General features: G+C 34.3%; 1 protein-coding gene across 4 annotated transcripts in view; it reads right to left on the minus strand.

Annotated features, from left to right (window-relative positions):
* The window catches only part of LOC140441394 (uncharacterized), a 328,584-nt gene that overhangs the window by 23,174 nt on the left and 280,443 nt on the right, over nucleotides 1-24,967 (minus strand). For all 4 annotated transcript variants that reach the window (XM_072532106.1, XM_072532107.1, XM_072532105.1 and 1 more), the window contains exon 7: nucleotides 13,168-13,290. In XM_072532106.1, coding sequence (XP_072388207.1) covers nucleotides 13,168-13,290 — 123 coding nt within the window. The remainder of the gene's footprint in view (nucleotides 1-13,167; nucleotides 13,291-24,967) is intronic.

Genomic DNA, 24,967 nt, shown 5'->3' on the forward strand with positions numbered 1-24,967 from the left:
ACATGGCTTACTTCAGGCAGTCAACAATCAACCTACATGACAGATTGACATGTTTTTGATATTGATAAGATTGTAAAAAATATAAGTTTAATTAGTACAATATTGTTTAACTTATAAATCCATAAAATATAAAACAACTCCCACTATGCTAAAACACTGATAGGCACCTCCAATGGAGCCGGCAGGTTGTAACGGGATTTAATTAAGCACCCAGAAATCAGACCTAAGTAACCCATTCAATTTAAAGATTTATTTGTATATAAAAATATAAATTGATATAAAAAAATCCATTGAATAATATTATTCATTGCTTATTGCTCAATGCGATTGTTTGTTTATGACATTGAAAATATCGGTGTAACTAGAACACGCGCTGACCTAGTGAAATTTGCAATGTAATCAAAAGCTTATTTAATAATATGTACAAATTATATCAGAAAAACATGAATGCATTAACAAACGCACGTGAGTTAAATACCAGAAAAACAACGGGAGTAAAATATTAAGAATTAAGAGTTAACAGTCGAAGCTAGTGTCTTCTTCTCTCTCTTATTGTACTTGAGAACCAATAAAGTAATTATGAGTATCCAGTGAGTTCGAGTTAATCAACCCCATGCAGGGGGTAAACTACCCCTAGAGTTCCACTACATGGAACTCTTGATGGAGGCAATCTAATAAATATTATATGATTATCCAACATTATTATATGGCGATCCTAGACCAGACGGAAATGGAGCAGAACAAAGAAAATAGTAATAATAAAGAATAAAGAACAAATATGTCAAACCAGATATGGTACTGAAAGTACTGCTATACATAATCACGACAGTTCTAATATAGAAGTTGGTATGGTCAGTATGGAAGGCGCACAGGAGGAATTTGAAAAGGGACATCCATCGAGACATAGTAGAAAGATCAACGGCAAATCTAGACGTTTAAAGTGGTAAATCTGTATTATCTGTTTTTATGATACTTCCTTGCACGATTTATTGCACATTTTTAGGAATGAATAATATAATACATATATTTTTTAATACGATTAGGTCACTCATTTTTAATAAGACTATATGACCTCTATTCTTATATATTGTTACGAACATGCATTCAGCGTGGCCATGTACCGGTTGAGTCTCGGGGCATCGAGAACTTTCGACAGATGTCTCGAGCGCATGAAAGGATCGACCGTTCAAACAACGAATTAGAGGTGGGACTACGCCAGAATGTTCTCGAACATAGTAACTTTAGTATATATATGTAACTATGTTATGAGTTTAGTTAGTCGATAAGAGAGTACCGAACTGTAAACTTATAAATAAATATATTTATATAAATTCGAACCGCTCGTTTTATTTAATCTCGCTACAGTTGGTGTCCGGTGTGAGATTTGAAAATAAATTCACCAGTGACTTTTGAAAAAAACTTTTGAACTTAAAAAAAAAAGTATTATTCGTCGGGAATATCCGTGTAGTTCGGTAGTGATCTTTGTACGAAAGAACATTTAAAAAATACGTGTGTGCCAGACCAAAGATGCTGCTAGTAGAACTTTCAGTAAAACAGTTGCGTGAGCAAATAGAAGAACGTGATAAAAACTGCAGTGGGTCCAAAAAGATACTCCAAGAACGACCGAAGACTGTGCTTAGCAAGAATGGAGACGACCCAGAGACATTCCAGTTTCAATCAGCAGAAGAAGCCGTTTTAACTAAAATAATTGATAATAAATTCGAGAATGTTTCCAAAAGATTCGATGAAACGTCCCAAATGATAGAAGAAACTTTTCAAATTATTAAAGAAACAGCTAGACAAAACGACGAAATATTCGAAAATATGTCTAGAAGGATCGACGAGAAATTTGAAAATGTTTCTCAAATGATGGAAGAAACTTTATATATATATATATATATATATATATATATATATATATATATATATATATACAAACAACACAGTTTATTAGGGCTCCAGTCAGTAGGTCTACTGACTGCAGCCCTAATAAACTGTGTTGTTTGTTTATATCGACGGTCAATAATATCCAGTATTTCTTATATATATATATATATATATATATATATATATATATATATATATATATATATATATATATATATATATATATATATATATATATATATATATATATATATATAAATATATATATATAATAACGGATTTATTACGGCTGTCGCCGTTTCTCCGCCCCCGATTTCCACCTTTTTCTGTCATATGCAGTTGCCTCTTCTAAGTCTCTTGCCGCCATTGCTTCATCAATATCGTTGCGCCAACTTCTCCGTGGTCGTCCTATCTTTCTTCTTTCAGGAGGGATCCATTCCAGTGTACTCTTCTAGGCCATCTGTACTCTGGCATTCTTTTAACATGGCCGAACCAGATTAATTTTCTTTCTATGTCATCATTGATATTTCGCTCCATTTTCATTTCGTTTCTTATTTGTTCGTTTCTAACTCTCTCCAGCTTCGATCTACCGCAGCTTCGTCTCAGATAATCCATTTCTGTCGTCATAAGTTTGTTTCTATTAGCTTTGGTGACGTCCCATACTTCCGAACCGTAAAGTGTAATACTTTGGACTATACTACCGTAAATATGTTTTTTGGTTTCTCGTCGAATTGTTTTTTGCCAGAGAAGAAAGTTTAAGGCACGGGTCGCTGCTCTGCCCTTGTCTATTCTTTCCCTGATTTCATCTGCGCTATTTCCCTTCTTGTTGAAAATGACTCCCAAATATTTGCAGGATTGCACGCCTTTGATTTTGTCGTCTTCCAAGACTAGATCACATATTTCATCTGTTCCCACTGAGGGATATTCACATTTTGTCATATTCATGTTTAGACCTGTCACCTCATATTCTTCTTGCAGTTTTCTTACCATATAGCTAAGATCGTAGCTGTCTTCGGCAATTACTACCTGTCATCCGCAAAGAAAAGTGTATATAGCTTGTTTTCTTCCACCGTTATTCCCATGTTTCTAAATTGTTTTACCCATTTCACTAAGGATCTGTCCAAATAGATTTTAAATAAGGTGGGTGACAGACAGCAGCCTTGTCTTAGTCCCTTTGTTGTTTGAGAAGGAGAGGTGATTTCTTGTCCCATTTTAATTCTTGCAAAGTTTTGTTCGTAATATTTTTGAGTGGCGTTAATAAGAATTGGGTTTATTTTCAAGTTACCCATTTCTATCCATAGTTGGGAGATCATCGGTACACTGTCATATGCTTTTTCCAAATCTATTAAAGCTATATGGTTTTCTCTATTTCTCTGCACTCGTTTTTCCATTGCAATTTTTAATGTGAAAATATTATCCATAGTGGAGCGTCCGGCCCTAAATCCCGCTTGTTCTTCGGGTTGTTTGTCTTTAACATCATTTCCTATCAGGTTTCGTAGTACTTTTGAGTATAGTCGGCCTATACTAAAAATTTAGGATCAATTTTTGTGCCTTTCTTGTATATTGGAGAGATATACGGTTGTCTCCATTCTTCTGGAACTTCTTCTCCGTTTAAGCATCTTTCGAATAATTTTCGGGTCATTTCAAACAGTTTTGATGATCCATACCTAATCAACTCTGGATGTATTCCGCCTGGGCCTGGAGATTTTTTTAATTTCATTCCCTTAACTGCTTCTTTCACTTGTTCTATTGATATTTCGATTCTTCCTTCTACTTCCACTTGTTCATTTGTCTGTTTAAACCTTTCTCTTCTCTCTGTTAATAAGTTCTCAAAATGCTCTACCCATGTGTTCTCTGGTATTCTATTTATTATGACTTGGTTTTTTGTCGTTGTTCTCATCGTTTTTATAGCTCTCCAGGCTTCAAAGCTCTTTGTCCCTCCTAGAGAGCATGATAACTAATACAAAAGTGCTACCACCAGTTAATACAATAGCCTTAGATCCGGTAGTGAAAGAAGAATCACCTAGAGACGAAACGACAGATAATATGAGATCACCATTTGATGGAAAGTCTTCTTGGTCCATATACCTTAGACAATTTGAAGCTATTGCGACAGCCAATAATTGGACAGCTAGTCAAACTTCACGGAGCCATCGAGTAAGAACCATCGAAGAAAGCGACGAACCAAACGATGAACGTCTGGAAGAAATGGTACGAAAAGTAGTACGTAACACGATGCCAAAGAAATGCGAGCCCAGATGTTGGAATTGTGGTGACGTAGGTCACATTCGCCGTAATTGCAAGAAAATTATACAACAGTCGGAAAACTAGAACGGGTCGACACCAATGGGTAACAGCCGACCTCAAGAAATACAGCCCCCATAGTAACTGTGAACATTACGTCCTCCGGTGGAATTCATAGCTTGTACATCGAGGGTCGTATCAATAATAAATGTAGATCGATTTTGGTAGATACAGGTACAACAAGAACTATTCCACGGCCAGAAGTAGTACGAGGCCATCTTAAATTATCGCCTGCAACAGTAAAGCTTAGAACAGCAACTGGTGAGATAATTAATACATATGGCGAGGCTAATATGTCAGTATCCATTGGCCAGACCACAGTGAAACATAGAGTATTAATTGCAGAGATCTCCGACGAGTTCATATTGGGGATGGATTTACTAAGGAAAGTTGGGGCTGTATTGAATGTCAAAGATGGAGTTCTCAAGATCAGTGGTGAAGAGTTGCCGTTCCATGAAGACAAAGAAGATGTTATCAGCTTAATAAGTACTTGTGACGTAACGATACCCGGTAATAGTGAGAAAATTTTGATGGCCAGACCTGATGGTTACTGCCGAGAGGGAAGTTTAAGGATGGTCGAAGATGTGAATAATGCCGAGTTCCTAACGGCAAAAGCTTTGGTGAGAATTCGAGATGTCGTTCCTGTAAGAGTTATGAATTTAAAGGGAACTGCTATTAAGTTAAGTAAAAGAACTTTCATCGGACAGTGTGTTCCCGTGGCTTCGATTTGTTCCATGAATACTAATGAGAAACCGTCGAAATCTAAGTATCCAAAGGAGCTTGTTGAGACGATGATTAAAACGTGCCAAAATCTTGATGATGAACGAACTAAAAAAGTGAAGTCTATGCTGATAGAATTTCAAGATGTTTTTGCCATTGATAAGAAGGATAATGATAAAACAAGCATAGTAAAGCATAAAATTAATACCGGAGACGCTCAGCCAATCAGACAACAACCTAGACGACTTCCATTTGCGAAAAGAGACGAAGCCCAAGACATCATCAAAGATATGAACAAACAAGGGGTAATTGAACCATCAAACAGTCCATGGACATCACCAGTAGTGTTAGTAAAGAAGAAAGATGGTTCAACACGTTTTTGTATTGACTACCGACAGCTCAATGCGGTAACTAAAAAAGATAGTTATCCTTTGCCCAGAATAGACGATACTTTGGATACACTTTCTGGTTCTCGTTGGTTCTCCACACTCGATCTGAAAAGTGGATATTGGCAAGTAGACATGGAGCGAGCTGATCGTGAAAAAACCGCATTCTCGATAGGATCAGGGCTTTGGCAGTTTACAGTTATGCCCTTTGGTTTATGTAATGCCCCGGCCACATTTGAAAGATTAATGGAGGCAGTTTTAAGAGCTCTAACATGGAAAACATGCCTGGTTTATTTGGATTATGTAATTGTAGTTGGAAGATCCTTCGATGAACATGCCAATAATCTGACATAAGTCTTTCAACGATTGCGGGCAGCGAATTTGAAGTTGAGTCCGAAGAAATGTCACTTGTTTCGACGAGAAGTGAAGTACTTGGGACATATTGTAGCAAGTAATGGTGTAACAGCTGATCCTGAAAAACTTGCAGCAATTAAGGATTGGTCAGTACCAAGAGATAAACACGAAATTAGAAGTTTTCTTGGCCTATGTACATATTACCGACGTTTTGTCAAAGGATTTTCCTACACCTCCAAGCCATTAACAAAGTTGACAGAAGAAGGCAAAGAATATACATGGAGCGAAGAGTGTCAAAGAGCTTTCGAATACTTACAAATGGCTCGGATCAGCGCAAAAATTTTAAGCTACCCTAGACAGGCAGGAAAATTTGTGTTGGACACCGATGCAAGCAACAGTGCAATAGGAGCTGTTCTTTCCCAAATCCAAGATGAGCAGGAGAAAGTCATCGCTTACTTCAGCAAAGTCTTGTCGAAACCAGAAAGAAACTATTGCGTTACCAGGAGAGAATTGCTAGGCGTAGTGAAGGCTTGCGAGCATTTCCATAAATACTTGTATGGCAGAAAGTTTCTTCTTCGCACGGATTACAAGAATATGATTACGAGATCGAACACAGGGCTGGAAGAGTTCATTCAAATGCTGATGCCCTTTCAAGACAGCCGTGCAGTGCAAATTGTAATCACTGTCTTAAATTAGAAAAATGACTTTGTGTCGTGTGACGAACCACCGTCATTAATGATCAATGGCAGCCTCAACAGCTACAAGACTTTCAAGCAGATGATACATGTATAAAAAGAGTATTGGATTGGATGCGTCGAAGTGAAAGACCTTCTTGGCAAGACATTAGTGCATGTAGTCCCGAAGTCAAGTGTTACTGGAGCCAATGGAATTGCCTAGTGCTGAAAGATGATCTTCTGTATAGAACCTTTGAAAACGATGATGGTACAGAAACTAAGCTTCAGTTGATTGTACCTAAAAGTAAAGTGTCAGAAGTATTGCGTCAGTTGCATGACGGTGCATCAAGTGGACACTTTGGTATTACGAAGACTCTGCAAAAGGTTCGAGAACGGTTCTATTGGGTGAACTGTAAAGATGATGTAAGAAGATGGTGCCGGAAATGTGAACTGTGTGCAACCAGTAATGGTCCAGTTGGTAAAAAGAGGGCACCCATGAAACAGTACAATGTTGGTAGTCCTATGGAAAGAGTAGCAATCGACATTGCAGGTCCACTTCCAGAGACGAATGATGGAAATAAATATATCCTGGTAGCTATGGATTATTTTACGAAATGGACTGAGGCCTACGCGATACCAAATCAAGAAGCTGCTACCGTTGCAGAGGTACTTGTTAAAGAATTCTTCAGCCGATTTGGTGTTCCTTTGGAGATCCACTCCGACCAAGGGCGAAACTTCGAGTCAACCCTTTTCCAAAACGTTTGTAAATTGATTGGTGTCAATAAGACCAGAACGACATCCCTGCATCCTCAATCAAATGGAATGGTCAAGAGGATGAACCGAACGATGGGTAAACACCTGTCCAAAGTTGTATCAGAAAGAGTTTGGACCACCACATTCATTTATTCCTAATGACCTACCGCTCGGCCATAAATGAAACTACAGGCCAGACTCCAACCTGCCTGATGTTAGGTTGTGAAGTTCGTTTGCCCTGCGACCTAGAGTTTGGCTTCAGACCTTCCGAAGAACATGTTGCAAGCTAAGATTATATCGACCGTCTGAAGTTAAGAATCAACAACATTCATGAACTTGCCCGACAACACATCCAGTTAGCCAGTGACAGAATGAAAGATCAATACGATTCTCGATGCAAGAATGAAAGCTATGAAGTAGGTGATCTTGTTTGGCTTTATAATCCACAACGTCGTCGTGGCTTGTCTCCTAAACTGCAAGGACAATGGGAGGGTCCGTATGAAATTAAAAAGAGAATAAATGACGTAATATACGGAATTAAGAAGTTGCCGAAAGGTAAACCAAAAGTAGTTCACATAAATCGTCTTGCACCATATGCTGGCTCAAATGAAACAGAAGAAGCACGAACCCTTCAGCATGAGATCAAAGATGACCGGCGACCAAGCTTTAATGAATTTATGTCAAATTACGCAAACAGAACGAGTGCTAGATTCGGCGTGGCGACAGAAGTTCAGCAGGATCTTTTTAGTGTTCCGCATAACGTCTCTCTAGCCCACTGTGTTGCCCAAGATCTTGAGATGACAGAGGAATCTCATCCGTATTTTATAAGAAATTCGGTCATTTGGACGAGTTAAAAAACCAGCAGCCTACAGTTGGAAGAGTACTGAGATTAGAAGATGGTTCTCGATCTTTGTATATGGTGACCAGGAAGTCGTATACAGACAGGGCAACCTACGAGGATATATGGCTTGCTCTAACTAATTTGAAGAAAATCGTCTGCAATTACGACATTAAGAATTTGGCCTTACCCAAGATAGGCCATGCACTAGATAATATGTACTGGAAGATTGTCAGAAGCATGCTTGAAGTGATCTTCCGCGAAACCGGCGTAGGAATTACTGTGTGTTGCATTAACCCGATGAGATCGTATCCTTCAAAGTCAGTAGACTGTTATTTCTTTCTAAGGGGTTCATGCAGAGCTGGAGAGTACTGCAGGTTCCGCCATTCTGGGCCTACATATAGAGTTGCTGATTGAGACACTCAGATCTAAGAGGGGAGCAGTGTTACGAACATGCATTCAGCGTGGCCATGTACCGGTTGCGTCTCGGGGCATCGAGAACTTTCGACAGATGTCTCGAGCGCAAGAAAGGATCGACCGTTCAAACAACGAATTAGAGGTGGGACTACGCCAGAATGTTCTCGAACATAGTAACTTTAGTATATATATATACATTTAATGAATTTAATCGTAGACAAAGAATTAAATACAACACAGAATTTCATAAAATCAAAAAAAATATGCAGAATTAAAAAACCATCTTGTGCTTTGGCAGAACATGTAATCGATAAAGACCATATTATGGATTTTGATAACATTAAAATTTTATGTAGTGAAAGTAATAAATTTAAAAGGACTTTTTTGGAAATGGTTTGTATTAGCAAAAATGATAAGAGTTTAAACAAAAGATCTGAAATTCAAAATTTAAGTAAAATTTATAATTATATTCTTTCTTTATGATTTATATATAAAACTTGTAAAATGTCATATTTAATTCTCCATATATCTATCACATTCTTTCAGACATCTGTCAAGGGTGAATAAATCTTCTTCTTTTTGTTACTAAACAAAAAAGAATGTTTAAACGAAGTTTTACTTTTGGCAATATAATTGTCAAAAATAAAAATTTTATGTTGGCATTTATGACATTGAGGCTATTTGTAATTGGTTGCTATTTGAACTTATTTATAAATTCAATTATTTTTATATTAATAAAAAAATGTTTTCAAAATTATAGAAATTTTCAGAGAAACATTTGTTAGATCAAAACATTTTTATATAAAATATTTTGAACATGTAAGCAGTGATTTTTACTTACCAAACTAATTTTTATTTGGTAAGTTAACAAAAATTGTTTTTTCTTTTTAGTTCAACCTTGTAAGTATTTTGTCTTTTTTAGCTCTTGATAATAATTGTAAACACAATTGAAAGCTCGAGAATAAAAAAATAGTTTACCAATAGCCCTATTATTGACTCCAACCCATCCAAAACAGTTATATATTTATATATATATATATATATATATATATATATATATATATATATATATATATATATATATATATATATATATATAAGAAATACTGGATATTATTGACTGTCGTTATAAACAAACAACACAGTTTATTAGGGCTGCACTCAGTAGGTTTGGCCGGGATGTTATAGAAATACTCTTTTGACTTTTAGTCGAGCTTTCGGAATTCTTTTATTCCTTCTTCAAGACACTGTAATTAGAAGAAAGTGTAAATATTTACAACAGATCTCAAATTGCCATTACAACTTACTAGCTGTTGAGATTATTTTTGTAAAGCGACGACACTCAACATTAAAACCACACATAAAATATAACATTTAAAATAATGGACAATATACATTTTAAAATTTGGTTGGAAAGTTAAAATTTTGTTAGTGACATCTTTTCATGGTGTGTTTTGACTGATCCATAGAGAACAGAAAAAAAAACAAAAATAGTGTGATTAAAAAGTAATTAGGAGTTCTTGCTATTATATTAATGAAAGTAGTATATTAAACCTGTCTTGATAGTATGCAACATGTTTTGTATGCAGGTGTACACCGTAATACAGAGCAACAACTAACACGTCCACGGAGGAAGCTAAGCTACCTGAGAGCAACCTACCTGAGAGCTAAGTTTCCAGAGCAACAACTAACTGTTGCTCTGGAAACCTCAGAGTCTTCTAAGATTATTTCCACAAATTGGTCGCATTGCTCCTGTAGTGATCCTTTCCCAAGTTAATATGCCCCTTTTCTAACTTAGCTGCACCGTACTAAAGACGACCAATAGTCAGAAATACGTATATACGGTTGTCTTCCATCTTATACACATATTTTATTATATTTTTTTCTTTGTTGCGGGCTATGTCGATACCTTTTATACTCGCATTAACCTTTTTCTTATATATATATATATATATATATATATATATATATATATATATATATATATATATATATATATATATATATATATATAACGACGACCAGGGTAGGCGCAAGAAGAATCACGACGGCCAGAGGAGACCGTTCTTTACAACGCATTTATTTACAAAATCGCTTCTTTACGGCCAGAGCAATCCAAAACTGTTTTCAATAAGCTCACGGGTGGACATTAAGCACTTCCACAGTTAACTTTGTTAACAGCAACACATTGGAAAAACCGACTTGGGTTTGCTAGAGACCACGAACATTGGATTATAGAAGATTGGAAAAATGTTTTCTTTAGTGTTGAGTCCAGGATGGTTGGCTCAGACGGTATTATCAAAACGTACAGAAGACGTGGGGAACGATATGCTTCTTGTGTTCGACGAGCACGTGTTGCTTTTGGAGGAGGCTCAGTAATGTTTTGGACAAGCTTTCCATTCGAAGGCCGTACTGATCTCGTGTTTATTGGTAGCATAGCGTTTAATGCTGACCGATACATTACCATTAACCAGGATGGTAACGCAACATCTGGAAACCATCGTTGTGCCAAAAATGAATTTACCGGCTCAAAGCCTAGATTTGAACCCGATTGAGATTGTTTGGGGCCAACTCAAACGAAGAGTAAGAAACAGAATACCTGCTCCAACAAAACGTAAGCTGTTTCGGTTGACGCTCATGGAAGAATGGGAAGCTTTTCCTCAAGACAACATCCATAATTTGATCAATTTAATTCCAAGTCGAATGAGGAGTGTAATTTAAAATAGATGTGGTAATACGGAATATTAAAAACACAGAAACAAAAAAAAAACAAAAATTTTAGGTGGATTCTTTTTAATGACGCACAGTATATATATATATATATATATATATATATATATATATATATATATATATATATATATATATATATATATATATATATATATATATTATAAAATAAAGTTTTATTTTGAGGTTGCAGTCATTAATAGGGCAGGAAAGTGAAACTCTTTGTTCTTTATCAAGCTTTCGCAAAATTTATTTGCTTCTTCAGGATATGCTAAAATATGGTATCAGTAAATACAATGAAATTAGAATTAAATAGCATTGTATAAATATATATATATATATATATATATATATATATATATATATATATATATATATATATATATATATATATATTAACGGTAAAAAACATTGATGTTTTTAGTATTCTTTACAATATAATTAAGAACATGCTAGTTGTGCTTCATTTTAATTCGAATTTAGTTGGGTTGTAATACGTTGTGCTGAATGTTCAAATGCGTTTTATAATAAGTTTATTAAGTGTTTTTCCTTTAAAATGAACCAGCAGCAGCAAGAAATTCGAAATTTGTCAGATATTGACTGTATTAGAATCGTTACTCTTCGCGAAGGATACCGACAAGTTGAACTCGTTGAACGGTTTAATGTCACTCAGTTAACCACTTCAAGAGTCTTAACACGTTACTGTTACTGGAAGTTACTGGAAGTAACTAGAGAAAACCCGGTCAAAATGGTAGAAGGGTTACAACTCCTAGACAAGACCGGTTTTTGACACTTCGTTTATTAGAGACAAAAGTTTGTTACCAGTTCTTATCTACAAAATGAATTTTTGGATCGTTATACCTTTAGAATCAATCAAAATACGATAAAAAGAAGACTTGACGCAAACGACCTGGGACCCACTGGAAAATTATTTTCCAGAGATGATAGAGGGCAAAGATTGCATTTTGATCGTGAACATGTTGTTTGGAATAATGACGATTGGGGAAAATATTGTTCGCCGATGGATCCAGGAACTGTCTTTTTTCCTGGCAGGTGGCTGGCGGAACAGAGTGTACAGAAGGCCTGGGGAACGCTACGCACAGTTTAACACTGTAGGAACTGTACAATATGGTGGCGGCTCGGTAATGGTGTGAGGTGGTATTAATTTGGAGGCTCGTACGGAGTTAGAATACATCACGGGCGGCTTACATCACAGGTAAATTACAGACATTTTAGAAGAGCATGTCGTGCCATTTGCACCATTTATTGGGGACAATTTTATGCTTATGCAAGATAATGCCAGGCCACACATTGCAAGAATTGTGCAGCAATATCGTCAGGAGGTTGGGATTCCTGCCATGGTTTGGATTGAAGTCCCGACCTCAACCCAATAGAACAAGAACATTATAGGGAGACGACTACGACAACTACCTAACGCACCAAACGCATTAGATTAACAGTTTTTGCGATTAGTCGAAATTTGGGATTAAATTTATCAAGATGAAATAAGAACGATAATTCTCACTATGAGTGATCGTTGTCAAGCAATAATAAATGTCAGAGGATACAATACTCGTTACTAGTTTAATTTTCTTGAACTTTTTAATTTTTTTAAATTTTGTCATTTATTTATGATGTTAGGTAGTATTATTGCAATTCATTTTTCGCAAAAAAAAGTTTTTTATTTCAGATACTCTCTAAAAGCAACCTTAAAGAACAAAAAATTAAACAAAATTTTTTTCATTATGACTGAAATTATAATTTTAAAATTATGTGTTAATTTTGGCGCGCAGTTTAAAATCAATTTAAAAATTGATGTTATCATATAATATAATGCAACACCAGTTGTTGGTAAAAAATCTTACTAAAAGTGGGATTCCTACCACGGATTGGAACCAATTTTTTTCAGTATTTACTTTTATCATAATACAATATTTGCAAAAGTTTCGTTAAGATTCCCGTTTTACTAAGTGCTGCACTTTCAATATCACACATTATTTACATACCCAATGTATCTTTTATTTTCATATAATTTAACTCCGTTTCTTTAAATTTGATGTATTGTATATACGTGTATATTATGTAATATCAGAATTTTGTTTACCTCCGCATAAGTTCCACTAGCGCTTAGATCGAAGGCATCAGCGTATAATGGCGGACCTTCCAAAGTAGCTCCGTAGATTGGTAAGTTGTAGTAGACGGGATCTCCTGAATTATAGGTAGGTACCTGTAAACACAAAATTACAATACATCGTCAATTTGAAGTTATTTAAACAGCATCATATGTAGTATCATCGAGCTAGTATTAGTTTATATAATATTGTTTTCCAATATCATTTTAATTCTTGTAATGATGTTATAACATGAAAAGAAGTCCCAAACTAATGTTATGAAACTAAACATTTTTTCCAAAATTAATTGGGTAGTTAATCTTTTCAAAAGGTCTTTTTTATTGCATTTAAGATCTTTTAAAAGCTAAACGCGAAATTAAATATGATTGTCAGTGAATCATTTTTAAAGTCCTAAACATTTGGAGCATCGTGCAGTAGCCAAGCATCGTGCAGTAGCCACTATATCATGAGTACAGAGTAAAAAATAAATGGTAAAACCGGTATATGAGGGATTATGTAAAAGAAATTCAGATATGTTAATATAGGATGTCGCAGCATTGTGTGGAGATTTGACAAAAATATCAGTTCGTACAGTTTTTCGAATAATTCAAGGTTACACAAAACTTAAAAAATGGATTGACAAAGGACGTATAAAAAAGTAATGGAGAATATTCTTTTTCTTTTGTGTGTATACAAAAGAGACATCATCTCAATCGTGTAGCATGTTGAAATTCCTTAAACTATTTAATATTTAAGTGTAAAAATTATTCTAGTACGCTCCTGGGCTGTATATAAATTTTGGTGTCTTTGTGTACACATGCCCCACTACCCAAGAAAGAATTCGGCGATGAAGTTAAATATAATTATTTTATTGATTTGTACGCGTTAGTTTTAAACTGGAAATGTTTCAAGGTTATTTTGCGATATTGTTTGTAGAGTCTGACGGGAATTTTGGGTTAGCGGAGAAGAGAGACGGTAGCCCCGACCGGTATTAGATTGAGGTCGAGGGGAATTGAAGTCAGCTTGGAAGATTTGGTCAAACGGAACGATCGATGTTATGTAGTGATTAGAAGCCGGCAAAATTTGTTGAAAATAGTGGAATTTTACTCTGTGTAATATATCAAATTTGGAAGAGTAACCACTATGTTCTAAGAGTTTTGTGTCAAATACAACAAATTTAAAAGGTAAATAAGATGGTTCCAGTTTTTTGAAGAAGCCGTTTCCAGGCTGTATACAGTGCCGTCCGTGTCAACCTCACTTATTTGTCCCTGGTCGTTTTTCCAAACCATTGAAGCAGTTTTTTTGTTGGTGTTCAGAGATTTCCCATCCAGTTCTACCCTCAGAAATTTTGATAAATCCAGTTTTCATCCCCAGAAGTTTCAGTGCGTTTTAAGTAAAATCAAGGTATTTTTTTTTGTTTTAAACTGTTTTAAACAAGTAAAAATAGACATTTTTTTAATATAAATAATAATTGCTTTCATTAAAATTTAAAAATATTGTAATAATTAAAATTGTAAGCTGTAGGGCGTGGTCTTAGCTGTCATTTTATTTAATCTGTTTTTAAATTTGGCGTTGACATATGATAGCTTAGTTTGATTTTTTTTACATTAGTTTGTTTTGTTTTTGAAAAGGGTTAATCTCGGTACACAATTTATTTAAAAAAGATAATTTTTCCTGGTAATGATTTATTTCTGCCACAGTTTATAGTCCAGTAACATTTGTAAGTTTTGTAGCAACGGATTTTGTAAACAAATAGGACATATGTAAGTTTTTTCTTCTTTATAATTTTGGTATAAATCTCTGTAACTATTAATATAGTATTTTTTGTGCCATCTGTATTTTGTAACTGTTTGTGTTGAGATAATAATAAATGTTTAATTTATTTCTCTGAACCATTTTGTCTTTTTATTTTAGAAAAGTCTCCTAACCCCTGTTGTGTTTCTTTTTTTAGGAAGGAAGAGCCTTTTTTCCTTTATCCAGCAAGACTAGGATTCTTCGAAGCGGCGTCCTTATTTTAAATAGCTAGAGGCCTTTCTTGTTGTTTTTTTAACCCATTTGTCTAGAAGATTCATGTAAGTATTTGCCCCAATCCGACCCCTTGCCATTCAACTTATGCACGATCCCAGCTCTCCAAATAAGCCCTGAGTGCCGTTCGCACAATCGTTTATTTTGCTTGCCCTATCTCCACCCCAGTAACTTCTGTCCCAATTTTTAACCCCCTATAATTATACCCTATGTGGTAGGCAAAATATTTCGTTACAATCGATCGGATTCATATTCTCCATCCCACTTTGTTTTGTGCACTAGTGAAGCTTTGTGTAGACCATGGCCAATAATTCGTCTGAATTGATGTACCCAGTGGACAAATTGGGGTTAAATGCCCAATTTGTTGATAAATAGATTGGTCCCAATGACCTTTGTGGACTGTAATTATTCACCAACGCTTTTGTTCAATATCACACACCATAAAGAGGTGGTAAAATGTTTATCTAATCCTTTAAGTAAGATTAAAATAATAGATGAGTTAATTAAGTACAGGTTTAATTATCCCAAAACAGCATACAAAATTAAAAATATTAAACTAAAAAAGAGAACCCAGCTACTAAATTTAGGAATATTACTAATTTGGACAAATTAAAAGTCTATTGATTATTAGATAAATTCAGAGTCTATGGATGTAAAACTATTTTAAAATGTTTATTAAAAAGTTATGTTATATCTACCAGTTCTATTGTACACCACGATGGCTACTGGATATTCATCGAACTCGAAGCAAATCTGCTGTGGTTTTAAAACTTTGGGACACGGCTTTGGAAAACCGACAGAGAAGGAGGCAATAGAAGTAATAAGCGCCCTGAAAATTTAACAGCAGTGCAGGAAAAAGAGGAGTGCTAGCAGAAATATTAAACGTAGGAGGAGATATACTGCAGTAAATGATAGCTCGACTTATTATAAAAATATCATCGTCATAAGTGGCTCGACAATCCGTTGTGGATCTTGGCCTGCTCACAAAGAAGTCGCCACTCCTGTCGATTCCTGGCAACTTCCCTCCATCTTCTAACCCCTAGAATCTGTAGGTCTTCTTCCACATCATCAATCCATCTCATTCGTGGTCGTCCTCTGCTTCTTGTGCCCTATTATAAAAATATGGGGAAACGAAAAAATACCAGAGTAATGGAACCCAGCACTCATCTCCCCAATTCACAAGTGTAACGGGGTTTAATTAGGCATCCAGAAATCAGATCTAAGTAACCCAATTCAGTTTAAAAATTTAAAATCCTTTTAATAATATTATTCATTGCTTATTGCTCAATGCGATTTTTTGTTTATGGCATTGAAAATATCGGTGTAACTACAACACGCGCTAACATAGTGAAATTTGCAATGTAATCAAAAGCTTATTTAATAATGTGTACAAATTATATTAGAAAAACATGAATGTATAAACAAACGCACGTGAGTTAAATACCCGGAAAATAACGGGAGTAGATCATTAAGAATTAAGAGTTAACAGTCGAAGTTATAGTTGGACAATTTTCAATTAAAGGTGACTTATCTACAAATTTAACTGAGAGATAACGGCAATAATTCTAAATATCAGGAGTAAAATTTTACTGGGGTCGTTTTTATTGTGTATGCTTCGCCAATGTAAATAAGTGAAATGTAAGAATAATTTTATAAAATTTGCACCCGTAACAATATAAATTTTGCATACCGGTGTGTTTTTCGAGAGTATAGTTGGACCAGTTCAGTTAAATACTTTGAAACATCGGTAACCTTATCAACATTTCGTTGGGCTATATATTTACGTCCTTGGAAAAAATAGGAATGAGAGACATATTTTATTCGTTTTACATCCTTATATGTGCATAGGCGGGGTGGGGTGTGTTCTGTTTCTTGTGCATGTGACTTTGTTTTATATTTTTATTAAATAGACTTTATTATTATTTATTTATTAATTTTAAAATAGTTTTTGAGGTAAGTAAACAACGAATAAATAGCAGAATATTATGATTGGTGTTTATTCTTTTTATAGCATTAAGATGGATGCCGCAGCGGCTCCAAGTAATGTACAAAGAAAGCGGAAGTTTATGTCGGTAGAAGAAAAGCAGATTATCTGTAGAGTTTTTTTTTTTATTATTATAACTAATAAATTAACAATCAGAATAAAACAATGTATTCTATAAGTTAATGTGATGAGTTTAGGTCCTGTCCCTTGGTCCTGGCGTGATGTGGTCCCCTCCAGTGAGAGAATCACGGGTCCATGTTACTGGTCTATTGGCCAACGTCGCTTTAGTCTTCTGATAATTCGATGTTGAGGTATTGCGGAAATTAATGGATTGGAGTGTGTGTTCACTTTTTGAATGTATTGTAATTTCTTTTGCTGGTATACTTCTTCCACTGTTGAGATATTGAGATCCTCATAGATTCTTTGGTTGGTTACGTACCAGGGTGCATCAACAATTGCTCTTAAGATTTTTGATTGGCATCTTTCCATAATAGCAATATTAGATTTACTACTACAGCCCCATAGCTCTATGCCATATGTCCATATTGGTTTGATAACTGTTTTATAAATTAGAATTTTATTATTTATTGACAGCTTGGAGTTTTTTCCAATTAACCAATTGATTTCTTTTTGTCTTAGTTGTATTTGTTTTCTTTTTTTTTTGGTGATGTGTTCTTTCCAACACAGGGTTTGGTCCAGGTGTAGCCCTAGGTATTTGGTTGTTTTAGTCCTGGGTATTTCCTCATTGTTGATATATATTGGTGGTGGTGTTTCTCGTCGTAAAGTAAAAGTTACGTGGGTTGACTTGTTTTCATTTATTTTTATTTTCCATTGTTTTAGCCAGTTTTCAAGCTCATACAAATAGTCTTGGAGTTGTTGTGTAGCTATGTTAATGTGTTTGTGGCTTGTAAGTACTACTGTGTCATCTGCAAATGTGCCAATTGTTACGTTATGTGATGTTGGTAGATCAGACGTATATAATATATATAATAAAGGTCCCAGGACGCTTCCCTGTGGAATTCCCGCCTTAATGGGATGCGTTTTGGATATTTCTCCATTTACTTTTGTTCTAAACTGTCGGTTTTCCAAGTATGATGTAAGTATTCGAAAGAATATTGGTAATATTTGTTTAATTTTATAAAGAAGTCCTTTATGCCAAACCTTATCAAAAGCTTGACGTACACCTAGTGATACCATTGGGCAATATTCCTTTTCTTCTAATGCGGAATTGATTTTATGGGTTATTCGGTGGCATTGCTGGATAGTTGAGTGTTCTCGTCGAAATCCAAACTGATAATTTGGTATCCAATCTGCGCCTGTAAAGTCTGGATCTATTCTTTTTATTAAAAGTTTTTCTAGTAATTTGGAAAATGTTGACAACAGACTGATAGGTCGATAGGATGAGACTTCACTTGGATCTTTTCCTGGTTTTGGGAATAATAGTATTTCTGCAATTTTTAGATTGTTAGGCCAATAATTACATCTTAATATTGCGTTAAATATATATGTAAGGATTACTATACCCTTTTTTGGTAATTCTTTTAGCATTTTTGGTGTTATTAGGTCAATTCCTGGTGAATTTTTGATATTTAGTCTTAAGATTTCTTCTTTAAGTTCTTTGGGTGTTGTTAATTTTATTGGATTTACTGATGGTTGTTCTGAGTTTAAATAATTAATAATTTCTTGATCTTCTTCATTGTTGTGTGGTTGGAATACTGTTGCTAAATGTTCAGCAAATAATTCTGATTTTTCTTTATCGCTTCTTGCCCATTGGTTCTGTGTGTCTGTGGTTTTTCTTACTGGTGGGGATATTGCTTGAGGTTTTAAGGATGATTTGATTGGTTTCCATATTGAATGGTCGTATCTATTAAGTTGTGTTACATATTTTTTGACTGACTCTTCTCTTGCAATTTTTAGTTGTGTTTTTAATTTATTGGTTAAGCGATTGTAAAACGTTTTATCCGCTGGATTCCGACTTTGTTGCCATTTGGCTCTTGCTCTTCTTTTTTCAGCAATGAGCTTTTTAATTTCTAATGGAATATTTATTCTTTTCTCGATTTTATTTTTATCTGCATCGTTCGGTGTCGCTTCTTTTGCAGCGTTTTGCAATAAAGTTATAAGGTTGTTTGTAGCTGCTTCTATTTCTGAAGGGCTTTTTAGTCTTACATTTAGTTTAATGTTTTCATCCAGATAATTTCTGTAAAGGTTCCAATCTGTTCTAGGTCCATGCAGTTTTGGAGTAGGTTGTTTGTTAATAACGCATGTGCTAATTGTTGCAATAATTGGTGAATGATCTGAAGATAGATCATAACTTGGAACTATGTCCATAAAGGTGTTAGATATTCCTTTTATGATGCAAAAATCTAAGAGGTCTGGTCTTTTTTTGGGGTCCGTTGGCCAGTACGTTGGTGTTCCTGTTGATAAATATGAGTATTTATTTTCTTGCATTAAGCTATAGAGCTCTCTTCCCTTTGTTGTTATTAATCTTGATCCCCAGTAAGTGTGTTTACTATTAAAGTCACCAGCTGCGATAAATTTTGGACCTAGAGTATTGAAGAAGGATCCGAAATCGTTTTTTTTAATATTGTGCTTTGGAGGGCAATATACTGCTGCTATTGTTATTTCGTAAGGTAATGAGCACACTTTAATTACTGTAGCTTGGATACAGTCTGTTATATAACTTTCCATCATGAAATGTTTAATTGATTGTTTGATCAAGATTGCTGTACCTCCATGGGCTGTCTTGTCTGGGTGGTTAGTATGGTACGTTAGATAATGAGGTATTTTAAAATACGATTTGTCTGTAAAATGTGTCTCACTTATTAATAATATATCTATAAAATTTTGTTGTAGAAATATTATCACCTCGTCCTTATGATTCAGCAGGCCATTGGCGTTCCATTCAGCTATTCGTAAAAAGAATTTTATTTGCATACGAGTTTACTTAGCATGTTTATTACCATGCTGTTTTGTTGCAAGATTTGATTAAACATGGCTTTGAATTCTTCTAAAAACTTCATAAGAATAGTGTTTGAATCTTGGTTATCTGAAGGAGCAGCAGGAGGTTGTCTATTACTCGCTGCATTAGCATAGCTTACATTTGGTCTTACTATATTGGGTATAAAGTTTCTGTTACGTGCTTGCGACATATTTTGGTGATGATTATATGTAGTTTGTGCTATATTTTTATTTCTATTTAAATTACGATAATATTCGCATCCTTTATAGTTAGCTGGGTGATCTCCTCCACATAAAGCACACGTAGCTGGTGTGTTCTTGTTCTTTTTACAACTGTTTGTACTGTGCTGCCCTCCACATTTCACACAGACATATGGTCTATTGCAATATGTTTTTGAATGGCCATATAATTGACATCTCATACATTGGATGATATTTTTGTTTTTTATGGGTGGTTCAATTTGTATATTGCAGTGTTGTAATTTCTGAATTTTATAAATATCTTGGTTATTGTCTGATGGTTCAAGGTCAACAAAGAACATATTTACCGGCTCTTTTGTAATCCTATGTTTAGCATTAATGATGTTTCTTACCTTGTGACCCAGTTTTGTCAGTTCTTCTTTGATGTCTTCTGTTGCATGTGAATAGTGAAGGTATTTAATTACGACTCTATAGGCCCTTTCTTCCTTTGGTTGATATGTGTGATGAATAATGTTGTTCTCTCTCATATATCTTGATAATTTTCTGTATATTTCTGGATCGCTACAAATTATTTTGACTGTATTATTTGCCATAGTCCTGGTTTCGTATTGTTCAGCTTCAGCTATTTCTGTAAATTTTTTTCCTCATTTCTGGGAAGTCGCTTACACCGTAAACAAATATTGGTGGTGGTTTAGGTTTTCTTGGCGCTGTTTCATTTTGATTGGTTTCATTTTCTTGGGTATCCGTTAGTGTATTATATTTGTTCGATAGTGTAATGGTATCATCTTCTTTGTCTGTTTCTACATTTGATCTGATTTTTCTGCGTTTTGTAGTTTTAACTACTTGCCATGAGTTTTTTGTTGACATATTTGCACTTTCTGGTTCGTCATCGCTTGTTGATGACATTCTGTAGTATTGCTGGCTATTTCTGTTATTTATATTGCTGTTGTGTGGCGCGTTTTGTTGATTTATATATTGTTCTTGATTGGGCGGAAATATCATATTCGTTGAAGAATTGGTGGTTGGTTGATTTATTTGCATATTGTACATACCTGGTGTTTGTGATGAGATTTGTGGATAACCCTGTATATTGTTGATTTGTGATTGACCCTGTGTGTTGTTTGGAATCTGCAATTGTGGGTAACAATTCATTTGGTTTGATGGATACTGGATTGGTACTGGCTGGCTGTTTACATTTTGCATTTGTTGGCTAACTATGTAGTTGTCGAATCCTGGTCCATTCCCCGTTGGAAACATTATAAATAAATTACTGAATTGTTTTTAAATTTAATTTGATGAGTTTATTGTTTTTAAGTCTATTACTAATTGATTGCTTTTTAATCACTTAACATTTACTTATCTGTTCAATTCGATAAAACCGGTCGCACGTTGATAACGGAGAACCACCTAACGTCCGCTCGGTTTAGAGTATCGATGTGAACTGATCTGTAGAGTGTATGAAGATTTAAAAAATACACTTCGTACAGTAGAAGTTGTAGCTCAGTGTTCATTTTTAACGGGAGTATCCATGTCGACAATGGAATGCATTGTACGTGAAAAAAAAAGGTGACTGGGATTGTGCAAGCTCCAAAAGTACATTGTCGTGGTAGAAAAAAAAATTGAATTGGACGAGTACCAGAAAAAATTTGTACGTTCTACTATTCATTCTTTCTTTTTTGAGAATAAAGCGCCAACCCTCGAATCCATTAGGACAAATGTAATGGAGAATGGTTTGATTCCAAGAATGAGCAAAAAGACTTTAAGGATAATAATAAAAGAAGATTTAAAATTTATATATGCCAAACGATCCCGTAAATCTGTATTAATAGAAAGAGAAGATATAGTCTCATGACGACGAAGATATCTTCGCTCTATTAGAGAGGTTCGTTCTGCCCACAAAAAGATTTATTATCTGGACGAAACGTGGACAAATGCTGGTCACACAGTATCTAAGATCTGGCAAGATACTACTATAACAAGTTATCGTCAAGCATTTGTGGATGGTTTATCAACAGGGCTACGAGGACCAATGGGTAAAGGGCAACGACTGATTGTCGTCCATATAGGTAGTGAGAGTGGCTTTTTAGATGATAGTGCACTAATTTTTTATCTAAGAAAACGGGGGATTATCGTGAAGACATGGACGCCCAACGTTTTGAAAAATGGTTTGAATCCCTTCTTTCACGAGTCGAGCCAAATTCGATAATAGTGAAGGATAACGCTTCTTATCATAGTGGATTAGTACAACATCTGACAACTATGGCCACCAGAAAAGCAGATATGCAGAGTTGGTTAGGACAAAGAGGAATTCCATTTTCCGAGAACATGGTTAAAGCTGAGCTTATAAGTGTAATTAGACAGCATCGTGACAGATATCGCCAGCATGTTGTAGATAGAATGGCTCGTGCTAAAGGCATCACTATTTTGAGACTTCCTCCTTACCATGGCGAGTTAAACCCGATAGAATTAATCTGGTCTCAAATAAAGAGTTACATAGCTCGTGAAAACGTGACATAAAATTTCTGATATCCAACGTTTGTTAGAACTAGCAATGGAACGGATACGGAAAGAAGATTAGGCTAATGCCGTAGCTCATGTGATCAAGGAAGAAGAGAAAATGTGGAAATTGGACGGGATGGTAGACACTGTTTCCGACAAAATAATAATAAACTTAAGTGTGATTGGAGATTCCTCATCGGACGAGTCGCTGGATTCCGAAACTTCATAAGCATAGCTTAGGTAATTATTTCTTTGCTTTGTAGTTATCCTTTTATACAAATGGAATATAATAATTATTTTGCAAAGTTTTCGGTTTTTTGAAGTATTGTATTAGGCACAATATAATAACAATAAAATTTTACTTTATTTTGTTAGAAAATTATAAGATAAAGTTAAAGCGACGTACAAAGACCGCTTTGCCATTTAATGCTGATAACTTTATTACTAGTCGACCAAGTAAGCGAAGATACCTTTTACAACATCTTTATGTATAACATTTTACTGCTATGTTATGTCAATCGGCCCTGCTTAACAAGTTATAGATTTATTTTATTGAAATAGGACCTACGGAATATAATATATCGTATTCATACAGTGAATTTATTATTTATTTCCATTTTTATTTATTTTTATTTTAATGATTTTTGTTTAATTTTTGTGACGTATAATGTAGGTTTACCAACTAAACAAAGTTAAACATTTGCAAGAACATATTGTTACTAGAAAAATTAGGTTCCATCCACATATAACATTGAAAAATGATTTATGTTATCTAAATTACTGTTATGGACAATGAAATACAGTCGCGATATCTGTGAATATCGTATTACTATCAAATTAATATTTGTCATCATATATTACATTTAATTTATATTTAAATGGGAATAAGCCACAATTAAAGGTTAAAATACGTTTATTGACGTTTCAATTTCCACTTCGGAAATCACTAATGTTTGTATTTTGAGAACGATTTCCGAAGTGGAAATTAAAACGTCAATAAACGTATTTTAACCTTTAATTGTGGCTTATTCCCATTTAAATATAAATTAATTTAAAATGCCACAAGAAAATAGCTTCAGAACAATATTACATTTATGTTGACGGTTAAAAATTAAATGATCTGGTATTATTTAAAAATGCACAATCCTCAATATTTTGCAATCTCAGTGTTTAATTTATTGTTGTTATATGATATTATATATATATATATATATATATATATATATATATATATATATATATATATATATATATATATATATATATATATATATATATTTTTTTTTAGTGGATTTTCTTGGGCTTAGGTTCATAAAAAAATTTGATTTGATACTAAGACATTTTCATATATTTTTTCGACGTTTCGGCAGGAAATCCATGCCTTTTTCAAGAAGTAATATTGACTAAAAAAACATTTTATGACAGACATAATACGGTTTAAAAGTTAAACTTTTGACTTACCAAGCATGTAAAAATTCGGTACTAACAAGTAGACGTCACAATTAAAATAATATTAAAAACATAGGACATACCCACTAAGTCACTACATGTAAAATGTATTTTAAATCTAATGTGTTGTTTATTGAAGTTAGTTTATCGTTTAAACAACCAGTTATTTTAACATCATAGGCGTTCTGAGATTGTCTCTTTATGTGTTTTTAAATTAAGTTAAAATATGTATATTTTGTTCAAATTTTTGACATATTTTTTATCATTTATTGCATTATTATTTTTTTTATTTGTATAGACTCTAGAAGCTCTCTCTTCTTCCTGTTGGGTTCACTTTTTAGGATCTTGGTTTTCTCAAAATCAAATTTATGTTTTTTTTTTCGTTTTCATGTTTTGTGAGGGCGGTTGAGTTTTTTTTTGTCATATTTGTGGGAACGTATTCTTGAGTTAAGTAGCTGACTGGTTTGTCCAATATAAACTCCATCACAATTCGAACAGGGAATTTCATATACAACATGCGATCTTTTTAATAGAGGGGTTTGTTTTTAATCTTGTAAAATTCTTTTTCAAAAGATTGTGCCCTTTATGAGCAATCGTAATATTATGTTTGGGCAGAAGATTTGCAATTTATTCTGATAATCCTTTTATATAGGGAAGAGACATATAGTTTTTCTTTA

Source organism: Diabrotica undecimpunctata, chromosome 5 (assembly GCF_040954645.1).
Source record: "Diabrotica undecimpunctata isolate CICGRU chromosome 5, icDiaUnde3, whole genome shotgun sequence".
NCBI classification, from domain to species: Eukaryota; Metazoa; Arthropoda; class Insecta; order Coleoptera; family Chrysomelidae; genus Diabrotica; species Diabrotica undecimpunctata.